This window comes from Orcinus orca, chromosome 15 (assembly GCF_937001465.1).
Source record: "Orcinus orca chromosome 15, mOrcOrc1.1, whole genome shotgun sequence".
Taxonomy (NCBI): Eukaryota; Metazoa; Chordata; class Mammalia; order Artiodactyla; family Delphinidae; genus Orcinus; species Orcinus orca.
Window position 1 is genome coordinate 24491550 of NC_064573.1, and position 22671 is coordinate 24514220.

Consider the following 22671-nt stretch of genomic DNA (forward strand, 5'->3'; position numbering starts at 1 on the left):
AAGCCTCGGGTAAGGGGATAAACTCTCTGACTCTAAGCGCCTTGAAAGCTACGGGGCCGAGGAGGGCGAAGAAACAGGCCCTGCATGCATATGCATGCCCTAGGCAGGTCTGCTCGGAAGGTAACCTTCCTGCGCTGGGAGGCGGGGTGGCGGAGGTCTTCCGGGCTCCGGAGGAAACCTGCACGCGGCGGGGCGGGCGAGCCCCCCCCCCCCCCGCCAGGATGCTGCCCCTCGCAACTCGTCAGCCAGCCAAATGCATTCCAGAGCTTTGCACAAGACACACTTCTCCAGGCAGTCCTAGAAACCCGAGCCCGGAGCGGGAGAGGGCGGGAGGGAGCGCGCGGCCGCCGCTGAGGTCACATTCGCGCCGCCTCCCCGCCCTCGGCGGCCCGGCTGTTCCCTCCAGCGCACACTTCCTAGGGCCTTGGTCCAGTCCGGTGTAAATGTCTTTTAAACGGAGACAGCGCTCTCCTCCCCCTTCCCTCCCGCGCGGCGGCCAGGGGATCCGTCGCCAGGGCCTTTAAAACAAAACGAATGAATGAAGCGTTAGGGCGAGCGCGCGCGGGACAGCCACTGAGAAGCTCCGCGGTCCGGGTCTAAATCCGCCACCGACCCGCTCGCTTCGCTCCATAACTCGCCGGCGAAGCCTGTTCGGTGCTCTTGGGTCTTTCCATTTCTCCTCTGATTCCGCCAGGTCTCAGTCGATTCTGGGAGCTTCTGTGCTCCCCACCTTTATTCGCCCCCCCCTTTCGTCCCCCCCCACCCCTGCAGACCCGGGAGGGGGTGGCGGTGGCGGGGGGCGGGGTGGAGAAATAGCTTTTAGAAACCCGATCTGTTGTTTGCGAAACACAATCGCTTTTTTTTTTTTTTAAAGCGACAGGGTGTCTAGACGGCCACGTGACGAGGCCGGAGCCGGGCGCGCCACTGCGCAGTGGAACCAGCAGAGCAGAGGGCTGGGGGGGGCGGGGGGGGAGGCGGGGAGGAGGCGGCGGCGGCGGCGGCGGCGGCGGCGGCGGCGGCTGGGGGCGGGGGAGGGAAGGGGGAGGAAGGGGGAGGGAAGGGGGCGGGGGCGGGAGGCCTTGCCGGAGGCTGTGAGCCCTGAGCACACTCGCTCGCCTGCTCGGCGCACGGAGGAACCTGTCCTCGAGCCGCGCCAGCCGAGCCAGCCGGGCGCCGTGCTCGGTCCGCTCGCCGCGCCGGAGAGAGCTGCCCGAGACAGAGCCAGCCCGCCGGCGCCGAGCTGCCGAGCGCACGGCCCAGGAGCCCCTGAGTGCGGCGCGGCGAGCCCCCGGCGGCGGCAGAAGGACCCGAGCGCCAGGAGAGGGCGGACGGGGGACAAGGAGGCTCCCGACCGCGACGAGGAGAGTCTCGGAGGAGAAGGCGGCGTGAGGGACACCGGGGCCTCCAGCGGCCGCAGCCGAGTCGGGGCGAGCAGCCCACACGGGGAGCCCCAGCGGCCGGCCGCGGCCAGGGGAGGGGGCGCCGGCGGTTCCCGCACTAGAGAGCAGAGGGCGAGAGCGCGCGACCCGCCAGCGGCCCGCCGCGGCCGCCGCGCCGCCCTCCCCCGCGCTGTCAGCCCCGCGGGGCGCAGCCGCCGCCGCAGCATCTTCTGCCCCTGCGCCCCCGCCAGCTCCGAGGAAGTCCCCGCTGAGGACTGGGGCCCCCGGGAGCGCAAGAGGAAAGACCAGAGACTACCCTAAATCACCCAGATGCGAAGGATTGAAGCAGCCTAGCCAAAGCTTTCTGTGGATTAAAAAAATACGATTTTTTTTTTGTTGTTGTTGGCAGAAGAAAAGGAGAGGAAGACCAGCGGGGCTCTGCAAGGAAAAAAGGGGGATGTAACTCGTGGATACGTTTTTTCCACCCCTCAAACGTCTAGTTCTACTTTGTAAACATTTTCTTTTTTTAAACCCCAGGTCCAGCCGGACGCCCCCAGGCCTCCGGGGTGCGAGGAGGTGGTGTTTTTCATTTTGGGCTTTGCATGTTTGGTTCTTAGATTTTGAGAGAGCTTCCTTATTTCGCCAGACATCTCATGCGGGGTGAAGTCCACTCAGCCCCCTCCCCCGAGTCTTCGTGTGTACGGAATTCAAGGCGATCCGGTTACTAAGGATATAGAGGAAAAAAATAAATCGCGTGCCTGCTTTTTTTTTTTTAATTGCCAGTTTCTCCCCACCCCCAAATTAAGTTGCTTAGCAAGGGGGAAAGAGGCTTTTTCCTCCCTCCAGCAGCCCAGCCGAACGCCTTTCGTTTTTTGCCCTCGCGGATCTTCCATGTAGGCAGCCGAGGCTGGCGAGCCCGACACTCGGGAGCCGCTGCGGGGGGGCCTCTTTTTGGGGAGGCGCCGACCGGGGTAGGCTTCGCCGCCCCCAGGGAAGCGGCGGCCGCGTTCCTCCGGGGTGCGCCGGGGCCCGAGAGCGGCGCACGGCGCGGGCCGCGAGGGGTGGGGCAGCCGGAGCGCAGGCCCCCGAGCCCCGGCGGGCGCCCCCGGGCCCCCGCGCGCGCCCCGGCCTCCGGGAGACTGGCGCATGCCACGGAGCGCCCCTCGGGCCGCCGCCGCTCCTGCCAGGGCCCCTGCTGCTGCTGCTGTCGCCTGCGCCTGCTGCCCCAACTCGGCACCCGACTTCTTCATGGTGTGCGGAGGTCATGTTCGCTCCTTAGCCGGCAAACGACTTTTCTCCTCGCCTCCTCGCCCCGCATGTTCAGGACCAAACGATCTGCGCTCGTCCGGCGTCTCTGGAGGAGCCGTGCGCCCGGCGGCGAGGACGAGGAGGAGGGCGCGGGGGGAGGCGGAGGAGGAGGCGACCTGCGGGGAGAAGGGGCGACGGACGGCCGGGCGCATGGGGCCGGTGGCGGCGGCGCAGGCCGGGCTGGCTGCTGCCTGGGCAAGGCGGTGCGAGGTGCCAAAGGTCACCACCATCCTCACCCCCCAGCCGCGGGCTCCGGCGCGGCCGGGGGCGCCGAGGCGGATCTGAAGGCGCTCACGCACTCGGTGCTGAAGAAACTGAAGGAACGGCAGCTGGAGCTGCTGCTCCAGGCTGTGGAGTCCCGCGGCGGTACGCGCACCGCGTGCCTCTTGCTGCCTGGCCGCCTGGACTGCAGGCTGGGCCTGGGGGCGCCCTCCGGCTCGCAGCCCGCGCAGCCGCCCTCGTCCTATTCGCTCCCCCTCCTGCTGTGCAAAGTGTTCAGGTGGCCGGATCTCAGGCATTCCTCGGAAGTCAAGAGGCTGTGTTGCTGTGAATCTTACGGGAAGATCAACCCCGAGCTGGTGTGCTGCAACCCCCATCACCTTAGCCGACTCTGCGAACTAGGTAGGAAGTTGTTCTGCGCCCACCCTCCCCTCCTTCTGGCGCTCAGGTGGTGCAAGAAAAGCCCCGTTGGGCAGTGTGTTTGTGCAGCTACCTCGCTGGAGGGGAGTGTACATCTCCTCCTGGGAAGAGACTTGGGGGACAAGGGTCGAGAAGGGATTAGGGGAAACTGGAAAGGTATTCCCTGGGGGTTCCCTTCCAGTTTTTTTCTTCTCTTGCCCCGGGGCGCAGGGGAGGCTTTGGGCATTGCTCACGCACACACTCTACACACAGGGGGTTACAGATTAGATGCCCTCATTTCCGGATTAGCCAAGGGGTGCAGAGAGAAGTGGGGGTCACGCCTCCCCCGCTCTGGGAAAGGCGTTGAGGTGTGTGGCCGAGTTGGATTCGGTCCAAGGCCGCCAAGGAAGGCTGGGAGAAGCAGTTGTAAAGGCTAGAGAGTAAGGCTCTCCTTTAGTAAATAAAGAGGGTCACGTCGGGCACAAGGGGCCGGGAGACTGCCCTGGCCGGCGCAGCTTTGGGTTTTGAGGCAAGGAGAGTTAGGATGGAAGGTCGCGCTGGATATCTGCTCCAAACTGTGCCACCCCAGGGTGAAAGAGAACAAGCAGTCAGGAGAAGTTGGGTGCCCCCTGCTTTTTCCATTCTTCCAGCACAGGAAAGCAGTTACTGACTGTAGAATGGTCTGCCCCCAGCGCCTCCGTGAGGATGCTGCCCCTGGGGCCTGGGCTGCTTCTCATTTGAGACCCCAGCCTCCTCCTCTTTATCCTCCCGGCCTCCATTGATTCCCTTTTCAATACGTCTTTGTGCGGGGGCGGGGTGCACATCGGGCGCCCACAAATCCAAGTTCACCAGCGCTCTTAGGGTGCACCTCCCAGGTGGGCTGGCAAAGGGGAAGCCCGTGTTCCCCGCGCGGGTGCGGAGCGGAGCAGCGGTGGCGGAGGTGAATTGCACCCCTGGGGGACGGGGCGGGGGTGGGGCGGTGGGAGTGGGGTGTGAAGTTCTGGGACGGGGAGGGGGCTTTGTGGCCCTGGTGCCCTGTGAAGTGAGCGGCCGCGGCCGAGCCGCGGCCGAGCCGGTGGTTTCCAGCCCGGCCGGCCGAGCGCGGCGGCGGCGGCGGCGGCGGCGGCGGCCGCAGACGTGGAGGAGCGGAGCGCCGAGGCTGGCGCCAGGCGGCCTCTTTTGTTTATCTGACAGCTAAATATCAAGGCAATCACCGCCCCGCGGCCCTGCCTCCAACCCCCACAGCTAAGACAAACAGTTGGGCTAAAAGAATGCCTCTGTTATCATAAGTTTCTATCTCTTTCTCATGGCTCGGCCTTTATTTTCTCTTTCTTTTTTAATTCCAGAGTCTCCCCCTCCTCCTTACTCCAGATACCCGATGGATTTTCTCAAACCAACTGGTGAGTAGATGCTTTTAAAAATATCCTTCCTATCTTAAGTTAGAAATGGAGTCTCTAGAACGCGGATGTGTATGCCTAGGCAGCGGCGTGGGGAGACGCTGGACTTTCCCCGCGGTTGTTATAGGTTGCCGATGTTGAAAGTTTGGTGGGTTTTTTTCTGTTTTTGTTGTGACTGGAGCTGGCGATAATGTGTGTGTGTGTGTGTGTGTGTGTGTGTGTGTGTGTGTGTGTGTGTATACATATATATCTTTTTGCAAAGGTGTTTGTTTCCTAGATATTTCCATTTTGTTCCTTTTTTCATGTATTTGCACTCCATAACCCAAGTCGGCTCAGCTTTTAACACGTGGAATTTGATCCACGCCGAAGCATCTCGGGAGCCAAATAGGACAGGTTGATGGGCAACGTCGGAGACGTTGTGAGTGCCAGAAGTATCTCAGTGGGAAGAATGGATAACCCGATGGGGGAGGGAAGACAGTTTTAAAAAGTGCAGAGACGGACCTTGGTTTGGAGCAAGAGATTAGAAAAGTTAAGAAGTAAAGTCCACAGCCCTCTCCTGGTTTTCCCGGAGTTCCTGGTGAGGGCTAGAATAGTTTCTAGCAGAGCCCTGCCTGCCTGGTGCTTTGTCACAGGCTGGCACGGGGCCGGGGCAGAAGCCCCACTTGAGACTGACACCACCTCAGTTGCGCTCGTCTGCATTCAGTTTCTGGCAGGCAGTGCAGAGGTTGACAGTGCCAGGGGAGGAGGGTCTGAAAAACGGGGACTCGAGGGTGACAACTTCGATGGGCGCTTGTTTCCTGGAGCCCCTTCTTACAGCGGGAGGTTCGTTTGCTTGAAAGTAGGGATTGTGACTTTTGTCTACACTGGTGCCTGACAAATGCAGCGCTTTCGACATTTTTATTTTGCCAAGGTTCTGGGAGAAGGAAAAGTGAAGGGTTGGGCCCCATTTCCCTCTTGGAATTCTACAAGTCCTTCCGCCTCATGAGTTTTGGCTGTTGGGCCTTTCCCCCACTAATTAAAAGTCTTGCTGGGGCGTTGTCCAGAATTAAATACTTTAATGAACGGTGTAAGAGAAGCCCGTGCTCTCCAGCCAGCCCTCCCCAACTACACGATCCCTCCAGTCTCGGAAGGCGTTGCTGCTTGCCTGGTGCCTGTCTAGTAAGTGGCCTGCAAAGCATGTGATATTTTGCTTTCGATTTACAAAACACCAGATAAATAGTCATTAATGAGGAGATAAGCAGCTCTGTATTTGTAACAAATGTTAACTGGAATTACCAAGCTCTGTTTTCTCCAAGAATGTAAGTTGACTGGGTTTTTGGCATCAATACTCAAGAATTCTTTTATGAGCTTAGTTCTCCAAGGGGCTCTCTCCGTCCTGTTTTTGTTTTCCCTTCCATAGTCTTCAAATTTGGAGGTTTTCCTTAAAAGTGAGAAAGAGGGAGGCCAGTTACCTTGGCCCCAGGGGTAAAGAAGACTAGGGCGAAGTGTTCTGAGAAATTTCCTAAAGTCATAGGAAAGAAGGACTACATTCTCTTGGGTTTCCTGCAGAGATACCTGGACAGATCTGTTCACCGGATTCAAGCAGTCACCCTCTCAGGCCAGGACCTCATTTTCAGCGAGTGGAGTGATATATTTATTCATTAGCAAGTGTTGACATTAGCTAGCAAAATGTGTGCAAACAGAGAAGCCACAAAGACAGGAATGTGCCATTTCCAAGGGGGAGAAAAGTTCTCCACATCAGCCAATAGGAAGTGATTAACCTGCCAATCGGAAACTCACAGCTTGGTTACTCACCCAAAACGTTTCTGTAAAACAAAACCAAAAAAAAAAAACCCCAAAACACTCCAAAGCAAAAATCTAACCCTCCTCTCCCCCACCAAACCAGAAAACCCCAAAACAAAAAAAAAAAGGAGTGAAAAACATCACCTTTGTGTAAGGATGTGAGGGTGCTAACCGGCGAAGCCCCTGTGGTGGGAATCTCCTGGCACACTGGAGGGCTGCCAGGGCTGGGCCTGGTTTTGTTGGCTGCTGTAGCCAGAGATGTTGAGGTCAGACACACAGACGGGATGCTGCCCCAGGTTTTTCTCTCTGCCTTGCACATGGGGGAGAGTATTTGGCTGGGGAACTTAGATCAGCTGCTTACATTCTTAAGTTTCTAAGTTGTAGGTTGCATTTTTAGTCTTGGGTTACTAGGTGAGAACCAGCCGTAAGGTTTACAGTGGACAGCTATTAAAATCCTAACCAGTTGCACAACTAAGGGAATCTCTTCTGTGAAGTCTCCAGCTTGGGCAGAGGCGGTGGGAAGAGGCTGGGGCCTGGTCCCCCTGCAGCCTTGGAGGAATGCTCTGGCTGAAAGTTGGGAGCTCCATTTTGCTATGGTTCAAGCCGTTCCGCTGCAGCCTCTGGCATGGCCTGACTAGGGAGGCCTGGGTACTCTGTGGTTCGGAGTCAGCAGGATCTTATGGGAAGGAGTGTTAGACATGGCTGGGTGTAGGAGTAGGGTGGCTGTGACTTGAGGCTCTCAGAAGTCAGGACACCCGCACCCCCCCCCAGCCCCATCACACCAGGGGTAAGAGCAGGCTGTTAGAATGAGATCTCAGTTTATGGAGCGGGGATGCTGGGAGGGATTGCTCTGTAGGCTCTGCTTCCTGTGTCCTCTGTATCTGAAGGTCTGAAAGATTTGAAGAATGGCTTGGCGGGGAGGGGATGTTGCTGGGAACATCTACTTGCTTGGGCTGGGGATCCAGGTGACCATTGGCAGATAGATCGACCCTCCAAAGCCTAGTTGAGAAGTCTGGGACCTAGTCCTGCATTTACCTTTTAACTCGGGCCACTCTTAACTTTTTCAGGCCTGGTTTTAAACCCACGTGATCAAGGAGTTAGGTTAGATGATGCATTCATTCGCTCATTTATTGGTTCACTCATTCAGTCATTCTACATACCTGATGTGCCTGCCTAAAATGCATTGAAGATTCCAATGCATTGGTTAGTGCTTCTGTAACCTGGGTTGTGGATTGGGGCGGAGCTGGGGTATAGTGGTGGTGGTGGAGGCTCCTCTGTCCCAGACGGTAGGTACTTAGGTAGCTCAGAACTAAGTTGACAAGAATATCTTGGCTGTCTGGAAACCATTCTCTGAATGAGAGAGGTGGGGTCCCCAGCTCTGTCGCCTTGTACCCTCCGCAGCAGCTCCTTCCTTGGCTGTTCCCAGGCATGCGTCTTTGAAAGCTCTCTTACTGCTGGGAGAGGGGAACGAGGCTCCCACAAAACCCAGCGCTCACTGGGTGCTTGGTAGTGTTCAGCGGTGGAGAAGAGCCAGGAGTAGCCTAGCGTTTCTGAGTGTACCAGCCTGGGCTCTGGGGAGCAGACGACAAGGCAGTGGCTGAGAACCCTGCCTTCGGAGAGCTACCTCAGCAGAGCTTTTCTGTGGGTGAGAGACGGAGCTGTGGCCTCTTTGACCTATACTAACTTGTCAGGAGCTTGAGGCCCGTCTGGGTACTGAAGACTGTCTCAGCCCAGCTACCTTCAGGGAAGAGAGTGAGGACATGGCCTACCCTGGGACGGAGAGGGCTGAACCCTTGGGTATGGTCCAGCTCACTGGGTGGCCCCTTGGGCTACTCTGTGATGCCTCAGTTTACCTGGGTACGTGTCAAACAGGTATACCTTGCTACTTCACAGGGGTGGTAAGGAGACCTAATTAATGTTTGTAAATCCCTTCTGAGATCAAAGGGCAGAGCACCATTTCATAGAAATGCTTGTGGTTGCCAGTGTGGAGCTGGCTTAACCTTTGATCTGAGACAGGCTGACAACCCCGAATGTGGTCCCAGCTCTGCCCCGAGATGTGGGCTCTTCCTTTGAAACACACCTTGTCCCTGGGATTCAGCCCGCCAGAGCTGGTGGGGGAGGGAGGGAGTGGCCGCGGATAAGTCACCATGGGGGTGTCTTCCCTTTGCGGGGTAGGTAGAAGCCAATCTCCAACATAGTGAAGGCCATCGAAGTAGTTTAGAAAGTGCAGGCTCTACACTCTTTAACCAGCAACTCCATTTCCTGCCTGCCCCTATTGTTTTCCATTTGATTAAGTGTATCCTGTAAAACTGTATATTCCTGTTAGGAATCAAGCTTTACCCTGATACAGTGAAATTACCCACACAGTCTTTTCTCTCTCCCCTGCCCGCCGCTGCCACTCCTTTGCTTCCTCCTTCGCAGTTTAGAAGAATTCTTGAAAAGTTGTTCTTCCAGCCTGAGAGAGAATGCAAGAGAGGGATTAGAGAGAGGACCTCAGAGTTGAGTGGCCCAGCCCCTCCCCCCTTTTACCAGGCACTGGAGACAGCTGCTGGGCCCCTAGAGAGCTCTGTGGCTACCTGCCCCTGGACTACTCTTTCACTTGGCTCCTATTCGCCCTCTCGGCCAAGTATTTCCAGGGGGAAACTGGTAACGCGCCCCCCAGGGACATCCTGCTAGTGGCCTGGGGTGGAGGGACTGGTGTTTTTGCTTTGGAGCTGGGACGCTCCTTTCCTGAGCCGGCCTTTCTCTATGGATTTCAGTAAGTTTGGCATGGCCAATGGTGCGTGATATGCTTGTGGGGTCTTGTGTATTTTTGTTTCGAGGGACTAATTCGTTGTGGCTCGTGGCCATTATATTTTGTTTTAATTGCTTGGAGGGAGGTTGAGAAGTCTGTATATTTCTCATCTGGAATTGGCATTATCCTCATGACCATTTAGGTCATTGTGCTGAGCACCTGAGGGTGACAGAGACGTTGAAGAGAAGGTTCTAGTCTAGTTCAGGCAGACAGGATCTGAAGGTAGAAAATCAATAAAGACAGCAGAAGGAAGTTACAAGTACTGGGTGCCAGAAAGATTTTATAGGAACCGAGGCAGGGAGCCTTGCAGGCCTGGGGTTGCCTGGGCGGGTTTCCAGAGATGGGGAGTTTGGATTAGGGAGCCTTGCTGAAAATGTTCTCTGTTGTCCTGATGTGGCGTGAGGGGTTGTTCACACAGGTGTGTACATGAGTAAAATTCATTTCATCGAGTTGCACTTGAGATTTGTATTTTTTTATACTTATACCTCAGTTAAAAAGGAAGAAGTCCTTTCAGCCCAGCACCAGTTCTTCCTAAAGAACTGGGAAGTCTGTCTTTAAAAAGATGAGAGTGGCAGCGAGGCCACTGGATCCAAGCAGAGAGGCCATGCTTTGGGAAAAGATGGGAAAGGTGGTGGAGAGACAAGAACCGGGCGTCCTTTGACCTTGGGAACTACCTGGTTTCCTCAATGGGGGACTTGCAATAAAAGAGAAATTCCAGCCAGTCTGTCTTGACTAATGATTAACTGGCCGCCCGGAGCCCAGACGGGTGACAAGGTGCTGTGGTCTGTCTTATGATGGGGGGCGAAGCCTGAGCAGCCCATTAATAATCAGCATCGCGGCCGGGAGTCACCCGTTTGGAATGTGTGGTTTCTCTTTAATGCTGTTTAGAATGTGCTTAAAAATTAATCTTGGTGTTTTTATTTATTTATTTCTCTCTTCATATCCACAGCAGACTGTCCAGATGCTGTGCCTTCCTCCGCTGAAACAGGGGGAACGAATTATCTGGCCCCTGGGGGGCTTTCAGGTGAGCTGCTTTCTCTTACTTTCTTGGCAATTCGAAGACCTCCTGAAATGACTGGAGACTGGAGGAATGGAGGTGGCCTTCTGCCACCCCAGCTGGTCTGGAATTAATTCTCACTTTTATGTGCATGAAACTGAATGTATCCGTGATGACTCTGTTGCCCTTCAGCTCATCCTTCTGGGCCATAGATCTGGAAGTGTGGGGGCCAGCCGGAGGGCTGGTGTTGGGCCACGTTTCGTGGTTATTGTTAAGCAGCTCCCGACTTGAGGGGCTTCCACTTGGTGACTTTGGTGTCGTTAGTTCACGGGTTTAAGCCCTTTTTTGCTCTCACTCTCAGTGCATCGGGTGCCTTGAAGGGAATGGATCCACCTTTGGGGAACTTGTAGAAGACAGACCCCAAGTGTAGGATGGGAGTTTAGAGTAGATGGCCTCGATGCTTCTTTGCAAATCCTGCTTCCCATCCAGCTTTGTGCAGAAGTCTGCAGTGCATGGTGGGGACACTGCAGACAGTAGGTGCTAATACTGTTACCCAGCAGGGAAGGTGTCCCTCAGGGCCCACAGGTGTGAGCAGGGGCCTGGACTCCCAGGCTGGAGAGTTATGGAATTGGGTGAGGGGCACTGGAGAGCCTAAACATCATTGTCCCTGAGAGACAGGAGAAGAGAGTGATAAACTTGGAGAAACTCATTAGCAATGTAAGTGGGAGACATTTCCATTCTGTTCTAAATATGTCCTGTTTTCCACCTGTTTTTCCCACCCCAGTATGCCATCACTGGATTTTCTAAGAACTAGCTAAAACAAGAGGGAAAGTGATCCAGGAAAAAAAAAAAAGAAAAGAAAAGAAAATCCAGCAGAGTTCTGGGCATTGGCCCTTGGGACATTGGTGTAGGATCATGGCAGCTCCGATGGAAGCTATAAAACTGTCTTTGGGGCTTCCCTGGTGGCGCAGTGGTTGAGAGTCCGCCTGCCGATGCAGGGGACACGGGTTCGTGACCCGGTCCGGGAAGATCCCACATGCCGCGGAGCGGCTGGGCCCGTGAGCCATGGCCGCTGAGCCTGCGCGTCCGGAGCCTGTGCTCCGCAACGGCAGAGGCCCCAGCAGTGAGACACCCGCGTACCGCAAAAAAAAAACAAAAAACAAAAAACTGTCTTTGGGGGGACCACGGTGCACCGTCTTTTAACTGGTCAGGTGTCGCTCAGCCTCGGCTCGGTTCATGCTAGCCAGATCCCTCTGCAGGAATTGAGCTTGCTGAGAATGTCTTCAGGGAGACCCTTGTTTGTTTTGATTTCAGTGCAGTATATACTCTGGCTGTTATCTGAGACAGAGGGTATTGTTTACTCAAAGCTCCTAATGAGAGCTGAACAGGAAAAAAGAGGGACCCAGAAAGGGCAGGGGCTTGGGGTGAGAATGGGAGTGGACCATGGCGGTGGAGGAGGGAAGAACATACCGGGACATGAGAGCTGTGTCTTTTCTGCTTTCTAAGGCTGAGAGAGTTCCGGAAAGAAAGAAAGCCAAGGAGAGGAAAGGGTCTGGGCAAAATAGCACACTCAGGATGTTGTTAGAGGGTTTTATTTTTTAAATTCTGAATGTGCAGGGAGGAGTCCCAGCCCCTCTGAACCACATGAAACAAGCAGGGGAAGTGGTAGCTTTTGAAAGGGGGCTTTTCGGAAGGTTTGTCTTATTGATAACATCTTGTCTGTCTCCTCTGCTGGAGGAAGTAACGATACCCGCCTGAGCCATCAGCCTCCTTACCTGGCCCCCAGAGCCAAAAGTGTGACAGTGCAGCCCTTTCTGAGACCGGTGGGCTTCCAAGAGTTTTTCTAGTCCTAGAAAGAAACTGGGGGTAAAGCAATGATGAACTCCTCCCCTACCCCCAAAGTAACTGCAGCCATTTCGATGAATGAGGAGCTGCTAGGAAGGAGTGCTTGTCTCTGAAGGGATAGCGTCGTTCAACAAAACTGCCAGAAGAAAAAAACGTGACGGGGGGCTCCACATGAAAGAGCATTTGTTTTGAATTTTAGCTCTTGATTTACTAATTCCCAAGGCTTCAAAGTTTCAACTCTTTCTTCTTTCCGTTCAGAGTTGGAGTAGTTTATTAATAATGTGCCGTGGGGGGAAGTTGAAGAAACTGTTTCTTGGGTTGGTGCCAGTGGTTTGGGGGTGTCTGGAGGGGAGGCAATAGGCCCTGAGAAAACCCAGGGCTCCACCCTCTGCCGCAAGAAGGCCCCCCCAAAAGATGGTGGTAGTGGCTCGAGTCCAGGGCGGAGGGTTTTGCAAATGGAGAAAGCCCAAACCTCCTTTCCAAGAAGTTGATCTTTCCATGGGGGGGGGTGGTGGAGGTGGCCGAGGCCGGGGTGTGTCTGCCTGGCGGAGGATGAGGCCGGTGGGGGGCTGTGGTGGCTGAAGGGGGCTGGGCCAGGGAGGGGAGGGAGGCTGGAGCGGGGAGCCTGCTGTGGCGAGCGCCAGGCCAAGTGGGCATCACGGCGGGGAACGGGGAAGGTGCCCACAGGGCTCTGCCCCCGCCTCCCCCCTGGAAATCACCTCTCTGAGTGTCTCTTTCACGGGCCCTGTGTGCTGTTTTCCTTCCTGTCCTGGCCGAGATCGGGCTTAATGAATGGGGCTCAGTTTAGGGTGGGAGGAAGGTCGGCAGCGGGAGCCAGGGCTTGATTCTCTTGGCAAGGGAAGAAGGGAAAGAAAAAAACAGCCGAATGTGAAAATGTGGTGCCTCGGGGGTGGGGGTGAGGGTGTGCTTGAAGGCACGCCCCTCGCCCCTCCCGAGATGCCGGGGTGACTCCAAGGCTGGCCCTTCCCTTTCCTGCGAGGAAGGGGAGTGGGTGGGTAGGAGCACTGGGAGCCAGCCCGCTGGCTGCAGGTTGGAATTCCAGCCTTGCAGCTTGGGGCTGGCCGGGGAGACGACAGGCCAGGCCTCTGGGACTCGCAGTGAAACAGACCCCACCCCTGCAAGTTTCCTCAGTCTGGGAAAACGGCACATTTTTAGAAGGCTGGGACTCGGTTCCAGGAGATTGTACTTTCATTTCTGACAGCCGGCTCGGAGACAGATGGATTGCTTGCTGCCTGGTTGTGTGTGTGTGTGTGCGCGCGCGCGCATGTATGCGTGCTACAGACCTACAGATAGACACGTGCACAGACACATGAGCGGGCAGGCGCTGGGATAGGCCTGGGTCCCTCTCACGCGGGGTAGGTGGACCTCAGAGACGGTTTCTCCACAAGGATATGTGCTCTGGGCCCGGGGCGTGTTTGGATTGGTTCTGAATTGGGATCTGGGTATGGTGCTTTTGGAAAGGCGTGTAGGACAAACCCTTGTTGCTGGCACGTATCCTGGCTCAAGAATACCCACCTGGGAGAGGTCTTACGTAGATGGGAAGCTTCTAGGTTCAGCTCGGTGGTGGAAGTGGAAAGGATTTGCTCCCAGAGCTTTCACTGTGTCACTGGTAATTAAAAGCATGTGTTCGAAGCTGTCATCTTTGCAGCCTCCATCTGGAGTTTCTAGGGGGGAGCTTTCATTTAGCTTGTCTGCTGTCCTGATTCGGGGTAGTGGGGTAGGGTGGGAGGGGTTTGAAGAAATACCACCTCACTTGTGAATTCCAGGTTATTCAGCTGCAGACCCAGCCTCCTCCTTTGTATATTGGTGTCTAAAGCTGGTTGGGCCTCAGACATATGGGCCTCGCTGATTAAGGCAGGGGTTAGAGGCCAGCGTCATTTGTAGTCATTTTTAAAAAATTATTTATTTTTGGCTATGTTGGGTCTTCGTTGCTGCACGCAGGCTTTCTCTAGTTGTGGTGAGTGGGGGGCTGCTCTTTTTTTTTTTTTTTTTTTTTTGCGGTACGGAGGCCTCTCACTGTTGTGGCCTCTCCCGTTGCGGAGCACAGGCTCCGGATGCACAGGCTCAGCGGCCATGGCTCACGGGCCTAGCTGCTTCCACGGCATGTGGAATCTTCCCGGACCGGGGCACGAACCTGTGTCCCCCGCATCGGCAGGTGGACTCTCAACCACTGCGCCACCAGGGAAGCCCGGGGGGCTACTCTTTGTTTGGGTGCGTGGGCTTCTCATTGCAGTGGCTTCTCTTGTTGCAGAGCACGGGCTCTAGGCATGCAGGCTTCAGTAGTTGTGGCACGCGGGCTCAGTAGTTGTGGCTCACAGGCTCTAGAGCACAGGCTCAGTAGTTGTGGCGCACGGGCTTAGTTGCTTCGCGGCATGTGGGATCTTCCCAGACCAGGGATCGAACCTGTGTCCTCTGCATTGGCAGGCAGATTCTTCTCCACTGCACCGCCAGGGAAGCCCCCATTTGTAGTCATTTAAACTTCAAAAGAGGTGCCACCCTGGATTTCAGGGAGGGAGGTGCGAGGCAGTGGAGGTGCAGTACCAATGTGTCTGGGGGAGGGTGTTGAGGAACCCATCTCTTGGCTGGACAAAATCATGCTTATCGGAGAGACACCGTCCCACCAACCCAAGGGAGGCCAGCTCCTTTGCTAAGGTCTTCAGATCCGTGTCTCGCTTCTAGTTCCTGGGTGATGGGAATGTCCTTAGGTCAGCATCCATTCCAGGAAAGGTTCTTTCCTCTTCTTTAGTCTCTGCTGGCGTCTATGAGAGCCTCGGAGGAGAGTCTTCAAAAGCACCTACATAATCTGAAAAGGTGGTCCTGGCTCAGTCCACAGTCAACTTGGGCTCAAACCAAGTAGCTTAGGAAAGAGTGCCCCATCCTGTTTTTAAGGGAAGTTATTCAGCTGCATTTGTTGTCTGGTTGGGAATGGTGATGGCAAGCTGGGAATCTCCTCGGGTGCCTATTGCTGTGTTTTTATATCTCTCCTTCCCGTGCCTGGGAACAAGCAGATTGTGGTTTCGCTGGAGTCTCTAATGCCATGGGGGGTGGGGTGGGGGTGGATTGAGTTCATCCAAGTGGCCTTGAGCATGGGCTTGGGGGGAGGCAGAAGCACCAGCACATGTAACCATGAGCGAGCTCCTTACCTATCCTCTCCCCTTCCTCTCCCCAGCCATGTTGGTGAGGAGTGACAGTCTGAATCTCTAGGGACCCATATGTCCCTAAATGCCAGGCTGACGACTCAGTCCCCGGCCGGCTCACCTGGTGCACACCCACTCCCCAGTGAAGACCAGTCAGGGACAGCAGCTCAGGCCGTTTGCCTCTTCTGCAAGGCTTGAGGTCATGCACTCAACCCTGGAGAAGGGCTCACTGTTAAAACCCCTTTTATCCTGGAAAGAATGGGGCAGTCAGGCAGGGGTTAAATGCAGGGTGACAGCATTTAAAGTCTCTGGAGCAAATTGGGGTGCTCTGCCAGCCGGACTACATGGGCCACTGCCTCATGCACCCCGTCCCTGAAGCAGAGCAGGGCTGTCCCGCGAAGGGGCAGGGGCCGGGGCCAGGTGAGGGCCAGGTTCCGGTGCAGCTCTTGGCCGCTGTCTTGGGGCACTAACACCCTCTCCCCAGGGAGGCTTTTTCTTAGCAGAGCCCAGCAGTGGCTGCGTGGACTTCTGGACCTGTGGCCCAGAGCTAGGGGGGCAGTGAAAAGGGAGGGAATGCCAAAGGATTCATGATCAAGTTTGGCTCCCTTTGCTTTCTTTATTGCTGCTGTTAACTATCCCGTGATACTGCACCTACAGTGCTGTGATCGCCAGGCCACTTCACAGCAGGTGTCTTAACCTGGTGGGAGAAAAAAAGGCGCAGGGTGGTGGTCCCCAGACTTGTCTGCACATCAGGACCCCTGGGAGCTTCCAAATCACAGTCTGTTGGCAGGATCCCAGCATCAGTATTTTTTGAGGCTTCCCAGGTGATTTCAAGGTGCAGACAAGTTGGGGAGCCCCTGGTGTAAGGGGGAAAAGGGTCTGTGTTCCTGTGGGGGGTATCTTGTGTGTGTGTGTGTGTGTGGAGAATATCTTTGGTGGCTGTGCAGGTTCTGTGATTCTGCCTGTGCTCCTATAGGGAAGAATTCGAGTACCTTGCTTGTTGAGCCTCTTCTCAACTAAGACTTTCACTTGATTGTAGAAACTTGACAAGGTGTGTTAACTCTGCCTCTTCCTCCCATTGGCTTTGTTGTAGTGGATGACATGGTAAAAGTGACCCACGGGACAGGGTCTCCTTTCAGGGCGATGAAGATGTTCTGGAACTAGGTAGTGGTGATGGTTGCTCAGCTCTGCGAGTGCTCTCGGTGTCACTAACGGTAAATGTTGTGTTACACCTGCCTTGCCACAGTTTTAAAAAGTAGTGACCTGGGGTAGCTTTTAAATGCATGCAGGTATTTAGATATTCAATAAAGAACACTGGCTCTGGAGAATGAAAATGGAGACTTCAGTTAGGTGCCTGAGATCTGTAGATAGACGCTTGTTTCCAGAGCACCTCTGAGGTCTCCAGGGATGGGCCCACAGTCACGGGCCTGTCTGTCTCCGTGATTTTTCAACCTTTTCTTTTCCATCCTGGTTGCAGAAAGGAGAGACAGGAAAGTTCCCTGTGGCTCATTTTCCGAGGCTGACCTTTCTGCAGGGGAAGTGAGCGCCCTTGCTCCTTCTCTGCCCCAGATGCTGTTTTCCTCTGGGCAGCCCGGGGACTGGTAACCAGCCATGTAGGGGCGGGTCTCCCAAAGCCTGGAGTCGTCCTGACCCACCCTGCTGAGTGATCGGCCCCCTCCTCTGGTCCTGCTGCCTAAGACCCTAGTTGATGTGACAGCTTCACCAAGGTTATAGGGCTGCAGGGTAGAGGAGGCTGGTGACTCGCCCGGGAGCCCTCCCTTTGCAGGAGCCTTGTGAAAGGATACTGTACAGCGTGGCCACTGGGAGGTCACCACTGGCCCTACCATCTCTCTCGCTCAGTACTGAATGGCTAGCCCCGTCTGGCTGTGTGCCTACTGTCACAGACAGGCTTCCTCTCCGGGCTATTTTCAGCGGGAAGATATTATTAACTGCTGAGGCACAGTTCTCAATTTAGTGGCTAACACACCAAGAAAGGAACATTCCCTTGGTGGCGGCAACTCTACCTAAACACGGTGGCTCGTTGGGGGTGATGCCCCCAGCCCCCTTCGCTTCTCCCCACGAGGGTCTGTGCCCCTAGCCCACTTTCTGGGGCGGCTGCGACTGAAGATTCAGTGTCTACCATAGAGAGAATTGAGGCTTTTTCTTAAAGCCAACTCATTAAAGGTGTAGACCACGATAGCGTTTATATTCTAAAATGGGGAGATTTTGTGACCGGGATGGGGCACTGGATGGAAAAAGGAACTTTCTGTGGAGTTTAGGACAGCTGTTTAAAACAGGGTGATAACTTTCACCTTGTAAGTGAACAGGAAGTATTGGGACAAGACAGGAAATGGCATCATTCCTTTTATGAGAAGAACTCCAGAAAAAAAGTTGTTCGTGAAAGGTAGTGGCTGAGAGGAGGCCGGCCCGGTTTCGTTTTGTTTTTTTTCCCCCTTCTTTCCTTCCACTCCCATGAGAATTTCTGGGCCATTTTCTTTAAGAAAGAGGCTGTTTGAGAACTTTATGTTATTTTTATTATTTAAAAAAATATTTTACCAGAAGGGTCACATTCAGTTGAAATGCTAACTGCAGCCTTCTTGCCCAGTGTACTAAGAATCTTTCATGAGCGTTGCAGCTTCCTTCCCCAAATGGGGAGGCCGAGCAGCTCTTGGCTGGAAGTGAATTTTGGTTTGGCTGCACAGTCTTCGACACTGAGCCCCACCCAGTGTCATTAGCTCAGTTTTAACTTGCAAAAAAAAAAAAAAAAAAAATCTCTTTTTTGGGGGGAGGGGTGGGTGGGAATTTACGGATACCCTTAGCTGGTTCACCCCAGCATGACCTTGCCCTCACCAAGGTGCCTGGCATTTGGCAGGCTGGGGCTGCCTTTATTTACTAGCAGTGGGCCTCATTTTGCCCAAGGAGTTCCTCCTTTAGCTTCCTGACTGCCTATCGCTAGGACTCTGGTGAGCGGTAAAGAGGTGACAGAAGACAGCTCCCCTGGTACAGCTGTGCTTAGCCCTGGGGGATGGGGGTAACTCAGTCCTCAGTCACCAAGAAGCTTCCCCCTTTAGAAAAAGGGCTTGTGCAGCCCCACAGTGATGTGCAGAAGGTGGTATTGTGCTGGGTGTGAAAACACTTTTCATTTATTCATCTCTGGGTTTCTAAGGCCCCTCTTGGGACAATGTCATTGTTCTCGTAACATGGGACAGTGCCCCGACCCGGGCTGTCAAGGATCCATCTTTAGGATGGAGACCAGAAAGAAAGAGATCTGTGTGTGGCTGGCTTGCTCCCCATTTCCCCCCAACCCCCAGCTTTTTTCCTTAGTGGGCTTTGTTTTGTTTTCATAACACAACAAGAGCCCTGGGGTGTGTAAAAGCATTGTTGAACGTTCGGTGAGGCTAACTTGTCCAAACAGAGCAGGACGCCAAGGCAGAATGCTGTGGGCAGGTGGTGAGCCCACAGAGGTTGCCTGGCCGGCGCCTGGCTTGGAAACACCTCCCGGGATCAGCCGCAGCTGGCAGGGAAATAGCTGAGGACAGGGGCTCTTTTCCCGCCTCCACGGGGAGCCTGGGGCCAGACCTAGGCCTTTCTGGCTGACCCCTGCCTGGAAGGCACGCTCCGCTCCCAGGTGGGTTCTCACGGGCCTCGCTCTGCCAGGTGTAAAGCTGGGGCCTGGGGGGGTGGTGATGGTGCAGCTGCTTTGGGAGAAGCCAGCGTGTCCCTGTGGTCCAATCATTTAGCAATTATTTACTGAGCACCTACTATGTGCCACGCTTTGCGAGGCATGGAGGATGTAGTTCTTGGACTCTGCAGATGTAATGGTCTGTCTGAAGGTGCTCTGGGGTCAGTGAGATGGAGGGTTCTTGAACAGGATGTGGCTCTGTCTGGAGGCAGGCACAGGGCAGCTTCTCAGCCATGGGGTGAGGTGTTGTAAGACACGGGGGAGGTGCAGGGATGGTACCCTGGGGAGATTGTTTGAGCACGCAGGGCCAGCACAGCTTCTCTGCTTAGGTTGTGTGGTCTGTTGAGAGTTGAGATAAAGCAAAGCTTGTGGATAAACAGAGGTCTGCCTCCTCTGGTTCTGTTTCTATTCCCGCCCCCCCCCCGCCCCCCCACTTGATGATTGTGAGATAAGAGCTGCAACAGCAGGAGGTAGGGGTATAATCCAGACCCTGGTGGTACTTGGGAGCCCAGCAGAGTGGAGGTGACCAGCCAAGGGGCAGGGCGGGGGTGGCATGGGCACCTGGAATGTTAGCATTTATGTCTTTACACACAGGGGAGGTGGGACATTTTCAAAGCCCAGGACTTGGACTTTTTTTTATAATTCCGGTGGGCTTGATTCCCATGAGGACCATCTGGGGATGCAACATTGCTTTTTAATTTAAAATCTGATGGTCAAGTTCATTTCTGAGGTCCCAGCCAGTGTGTGAAGCTCTGGCTGGCCCGCCTGTGGGTGGGTTTACGTGAGGTAATCTAATACCCAGTTACCAAGGGGTTTCATTTTCACTGCGCATCCTGCCCCTGGCCGTTCCCCTGAGGCCTGCTGGAGCTCACTGATTTAATTAATCATCCTTGCTCCTCTGTGGAGTTGGGAGCGATCTTTTGGCCTTTGGTTAGATCCAGGGTAGTAAGGGAAGAACTGAGTTCAACTCCAGTTTTCCTCTTGCAAAATGGGGAGTTTCTGTCATTCAGACGTGAGCACTCAGATCACCCAGGCCAGGGACTGTTGGTGTCTCTCGTGTTTGCTCATTTCTGTGTTGCCTTTTTACTTTTTAACTTGGGGTGGACGTTCAACAGGAACAAAAAAAGACAATGCCAAGGGCTTCCCTGGTGGCGCAGTGGTTGGGAGTCCACCTGCCGATGCAGGGGACACGGGTTCGTGCCCCGGTCCGGGAGGATCCCACATGCCGCGGAGCAGCTGGGCCCGCGAGCCATGGCCGCTGAGCCTGCGCGTCTGGAGCCTGTGCTCCGCAACGGGGGAGGCCACAACAGTGAGAGGCCCTTGGACAGCAAAAAAAAAAAAAAAAAAAAAAAAAAAAGACAACGCCAAGAAAAGACTGTACTGTCAGTAAACTCACCTTTCTGCATCTGCCACTTGGAGGGTTAAATTACCATCTCCAGTCACCCTTTCCCACCTTGCGGTCACCTTCCCCAGTGAGCTTCTGAGGCTAGAGAGGGCCAGGAAGAGCCGCTCAGCTCAGAAAGCGCCTGGGGACCTTGCCAGCCCCAGGGCAGCCTCGTAGCCAGCACGGCCCCTCCCCCTCATTAATCAGTAACCAAGAGGGAAAAGCAGGAGTTGAGTTCTTTCTGTGATCTGGGTGCACAGTATACAGTTCTTAAAAACAGTTGGGCCTCAGCTCAGTGGGATCACAGTTAAAGGCCCACTGTGGATGGGGGGCGGTGTTTCCTGGGAAAAGGCCTGGATTTGGGGGGGGCTTGCAAAGATTCAGAAGCCGACCCCCATTTCAAGTGTTTGTTGGATGCCCCAGGAGGGGGCTTGGAGAGAATTACAATGGGAGGGAAAGCGCCCACCCTCCAAATTTCAGTCCCCTGGGGCTGGCCTGCCTTCCTGGGCTGAGGACGGGGGCACAGTCGTCAGCTGGCTGCATGGCCTTCACTGAGCCACTTTTGTGTCCTGGACCTCAGTTTTTTCATCTACAAAATAAGCAGTTGGACCTGGTCTCCAAGTCCCTTGCAGTACTGAATGAAATCCTGTGATCTTCGGTTCTTGGATTTGAAGGTGTGTGAGAATAAGACCCCTTTCGCGGAGGTGGTGGGTAGCTAATGGCCTCTTCCACCAGCGAAGGAAAAGGCTGTAGTTCTTCACGTTTTGAGGTTTGCATACTTTTCCAAGAATGAATGAAAGTTGAAGGAACTTTCCCCAGAAGAATGCATGTGCATACATTTCCAGGGGTCCTTTAGCCCCATCCCATGGAATCCCTTGTACTCAAGAAGGCAGGGTGTACACGAGAGCATTAGGAGAGGCAGGGCCTTTTTCTTTTCGTGGTAAAATATACATACCATTTACCATTCTAGCCCTTGTTAAGTGTACAGTTCAATGGCATTAAGTCCATCCCGTGGTTGTGCAAACATCACCGGTATCCACCCCCAGAACTTTTTCACCTTTCGAAACTGAAACTGTGCCCATTAGACACTAATATCGCAGCCCCCCCTCCTCCCAGCTCCTGACATGAATTTGACTGTTCCAGGTTCCTCATATGAGTGGGTTCATACAGTATTTGTCCTTTTGTATTTGGTTTATTTCACTCAGTGTAAGGCCTTCAAGATTCATCCATGTTGTAGTAGGTGTCAGACTTGCTTTTCTTTTTAAATGCGTATAGATATCCGTTCATCCTTCAGTGAACACTTGGGTTGCTTCCACCTTTTGGCTATCGTGAATAATGCTGCTGTGAACATGGGTGAACAGGTATCTCTTCAAGACCCTGCTTCAGTTCTCCTGGGCGTATACCCAGAAGTGGAATTGCTGGGTCATGTGGTAATTCTGTGTTGAGTTTTTTGAGGCAGGGCCATCCTGACTTGAGTGTCTGCATAGACGGATCACAGATCCCATGGGGCAACTGGGTGGACTCGAGGGTGAGCCCTGGGGCAGGGGGAGTGAGAGGAGAGTGGCATGGGGTGGGGGGAGGAGGACAGCGGAGGAGGGGTGGCCTGGCTCTCTGCAGGAATACAGGCCAGATTGGAGCCCGCGTTCATGTGAGGTCCAGAGTCCTCCAAAATGTGGAGCACACAGCACTGAGCAGCGGTGGCCTTGTGACGGTGGTCCAGGGTAGGGGGGCTTTCATACCCCTGGCCTCCTCACTGGAGGCTAAGGGGTGGGAGGGCCCGTGAGGGGGGGGGCTCACGCCTAGGAGGTCCTGGGTGCTTTGGGGGTGAAAGGGCTGGGATGGCTGAGCAGTGAGTGTGTCAAAGCCAGGGAGATTAGATTACGGAGGCAGACAGAAGTAATGATTAACTTTTCCAGTCTGCACACTGTCTCCACTCTGTCGTACTTTGTTTTTCCCTGTAAGTACAGTGCGGCCCTGGCCAGGCCCTGGTGTTGGGTTGTAAAGAAAGAAGGAATGAGGGCTGGGAGTGAGCAGGGGGCGGGGAGCCAGGGAGCTGGCCGGAGAGGGAAGGCTTTTCCATCAGATCCAGTGCTGGAATTTATTGGCCGGAATGCAGTAAGTGTTCAAAATGCCATCCCATCCAACAGTTTTCATAATTGTTATGGAACAAGGGGAGCTGGGGGAGGGGAGGGATGAAAAGGACTTTTGTTTCTCACTGGATTTTTCCTCTTCTTCAGAAGGTTTCTCTACCCTCCAGAAAAACGAGAGTTGAGCTGGAGCTGTGTGAAGGACGGGGTGGGGCAGGGCCCGCGTCTGGGGCTGGAATA

The 22671-nt window shown here is 54.7% G+C and overlaps 1 protein-coding gene across 2 annotated transcripts in view; it reads left to right on the plus strand.

Annotated features, from left to right (window-relative positions):
* The first annotated feature begins 1077 nt into the window (after nucleotides 1-1077).
* The window catches only part of SMAD7 (SMAD family member 7), a 31521-nt gene continuing 9927 nt past the window's right edge, over nucleotides 1078-22671 (plus strand). The window contains exons 1-3 of one of the 2 annotated variants that reach the window (XM_004266081.3): nucleotides 1078-3308; nucleotides 4652-4705; nucleotides 10228-10302. In XM_004266081.3, the coding sequence (XP_004266129.1) occupies nucleotides 2696-3308; nucleotides 4652-4705; nucleotides 10228-10302 (742 nt within the window). In that variant the 5' untranslated portion in view covers nucleotides 1078-2695. The remainder of the gene's footprint in view (nucleotides 3309-4651; nucleotides 4706-10227; nucleotides 10303-22671) is intronic. The other variant, XM_012531692.3, reaches the window with a different exon arrangement.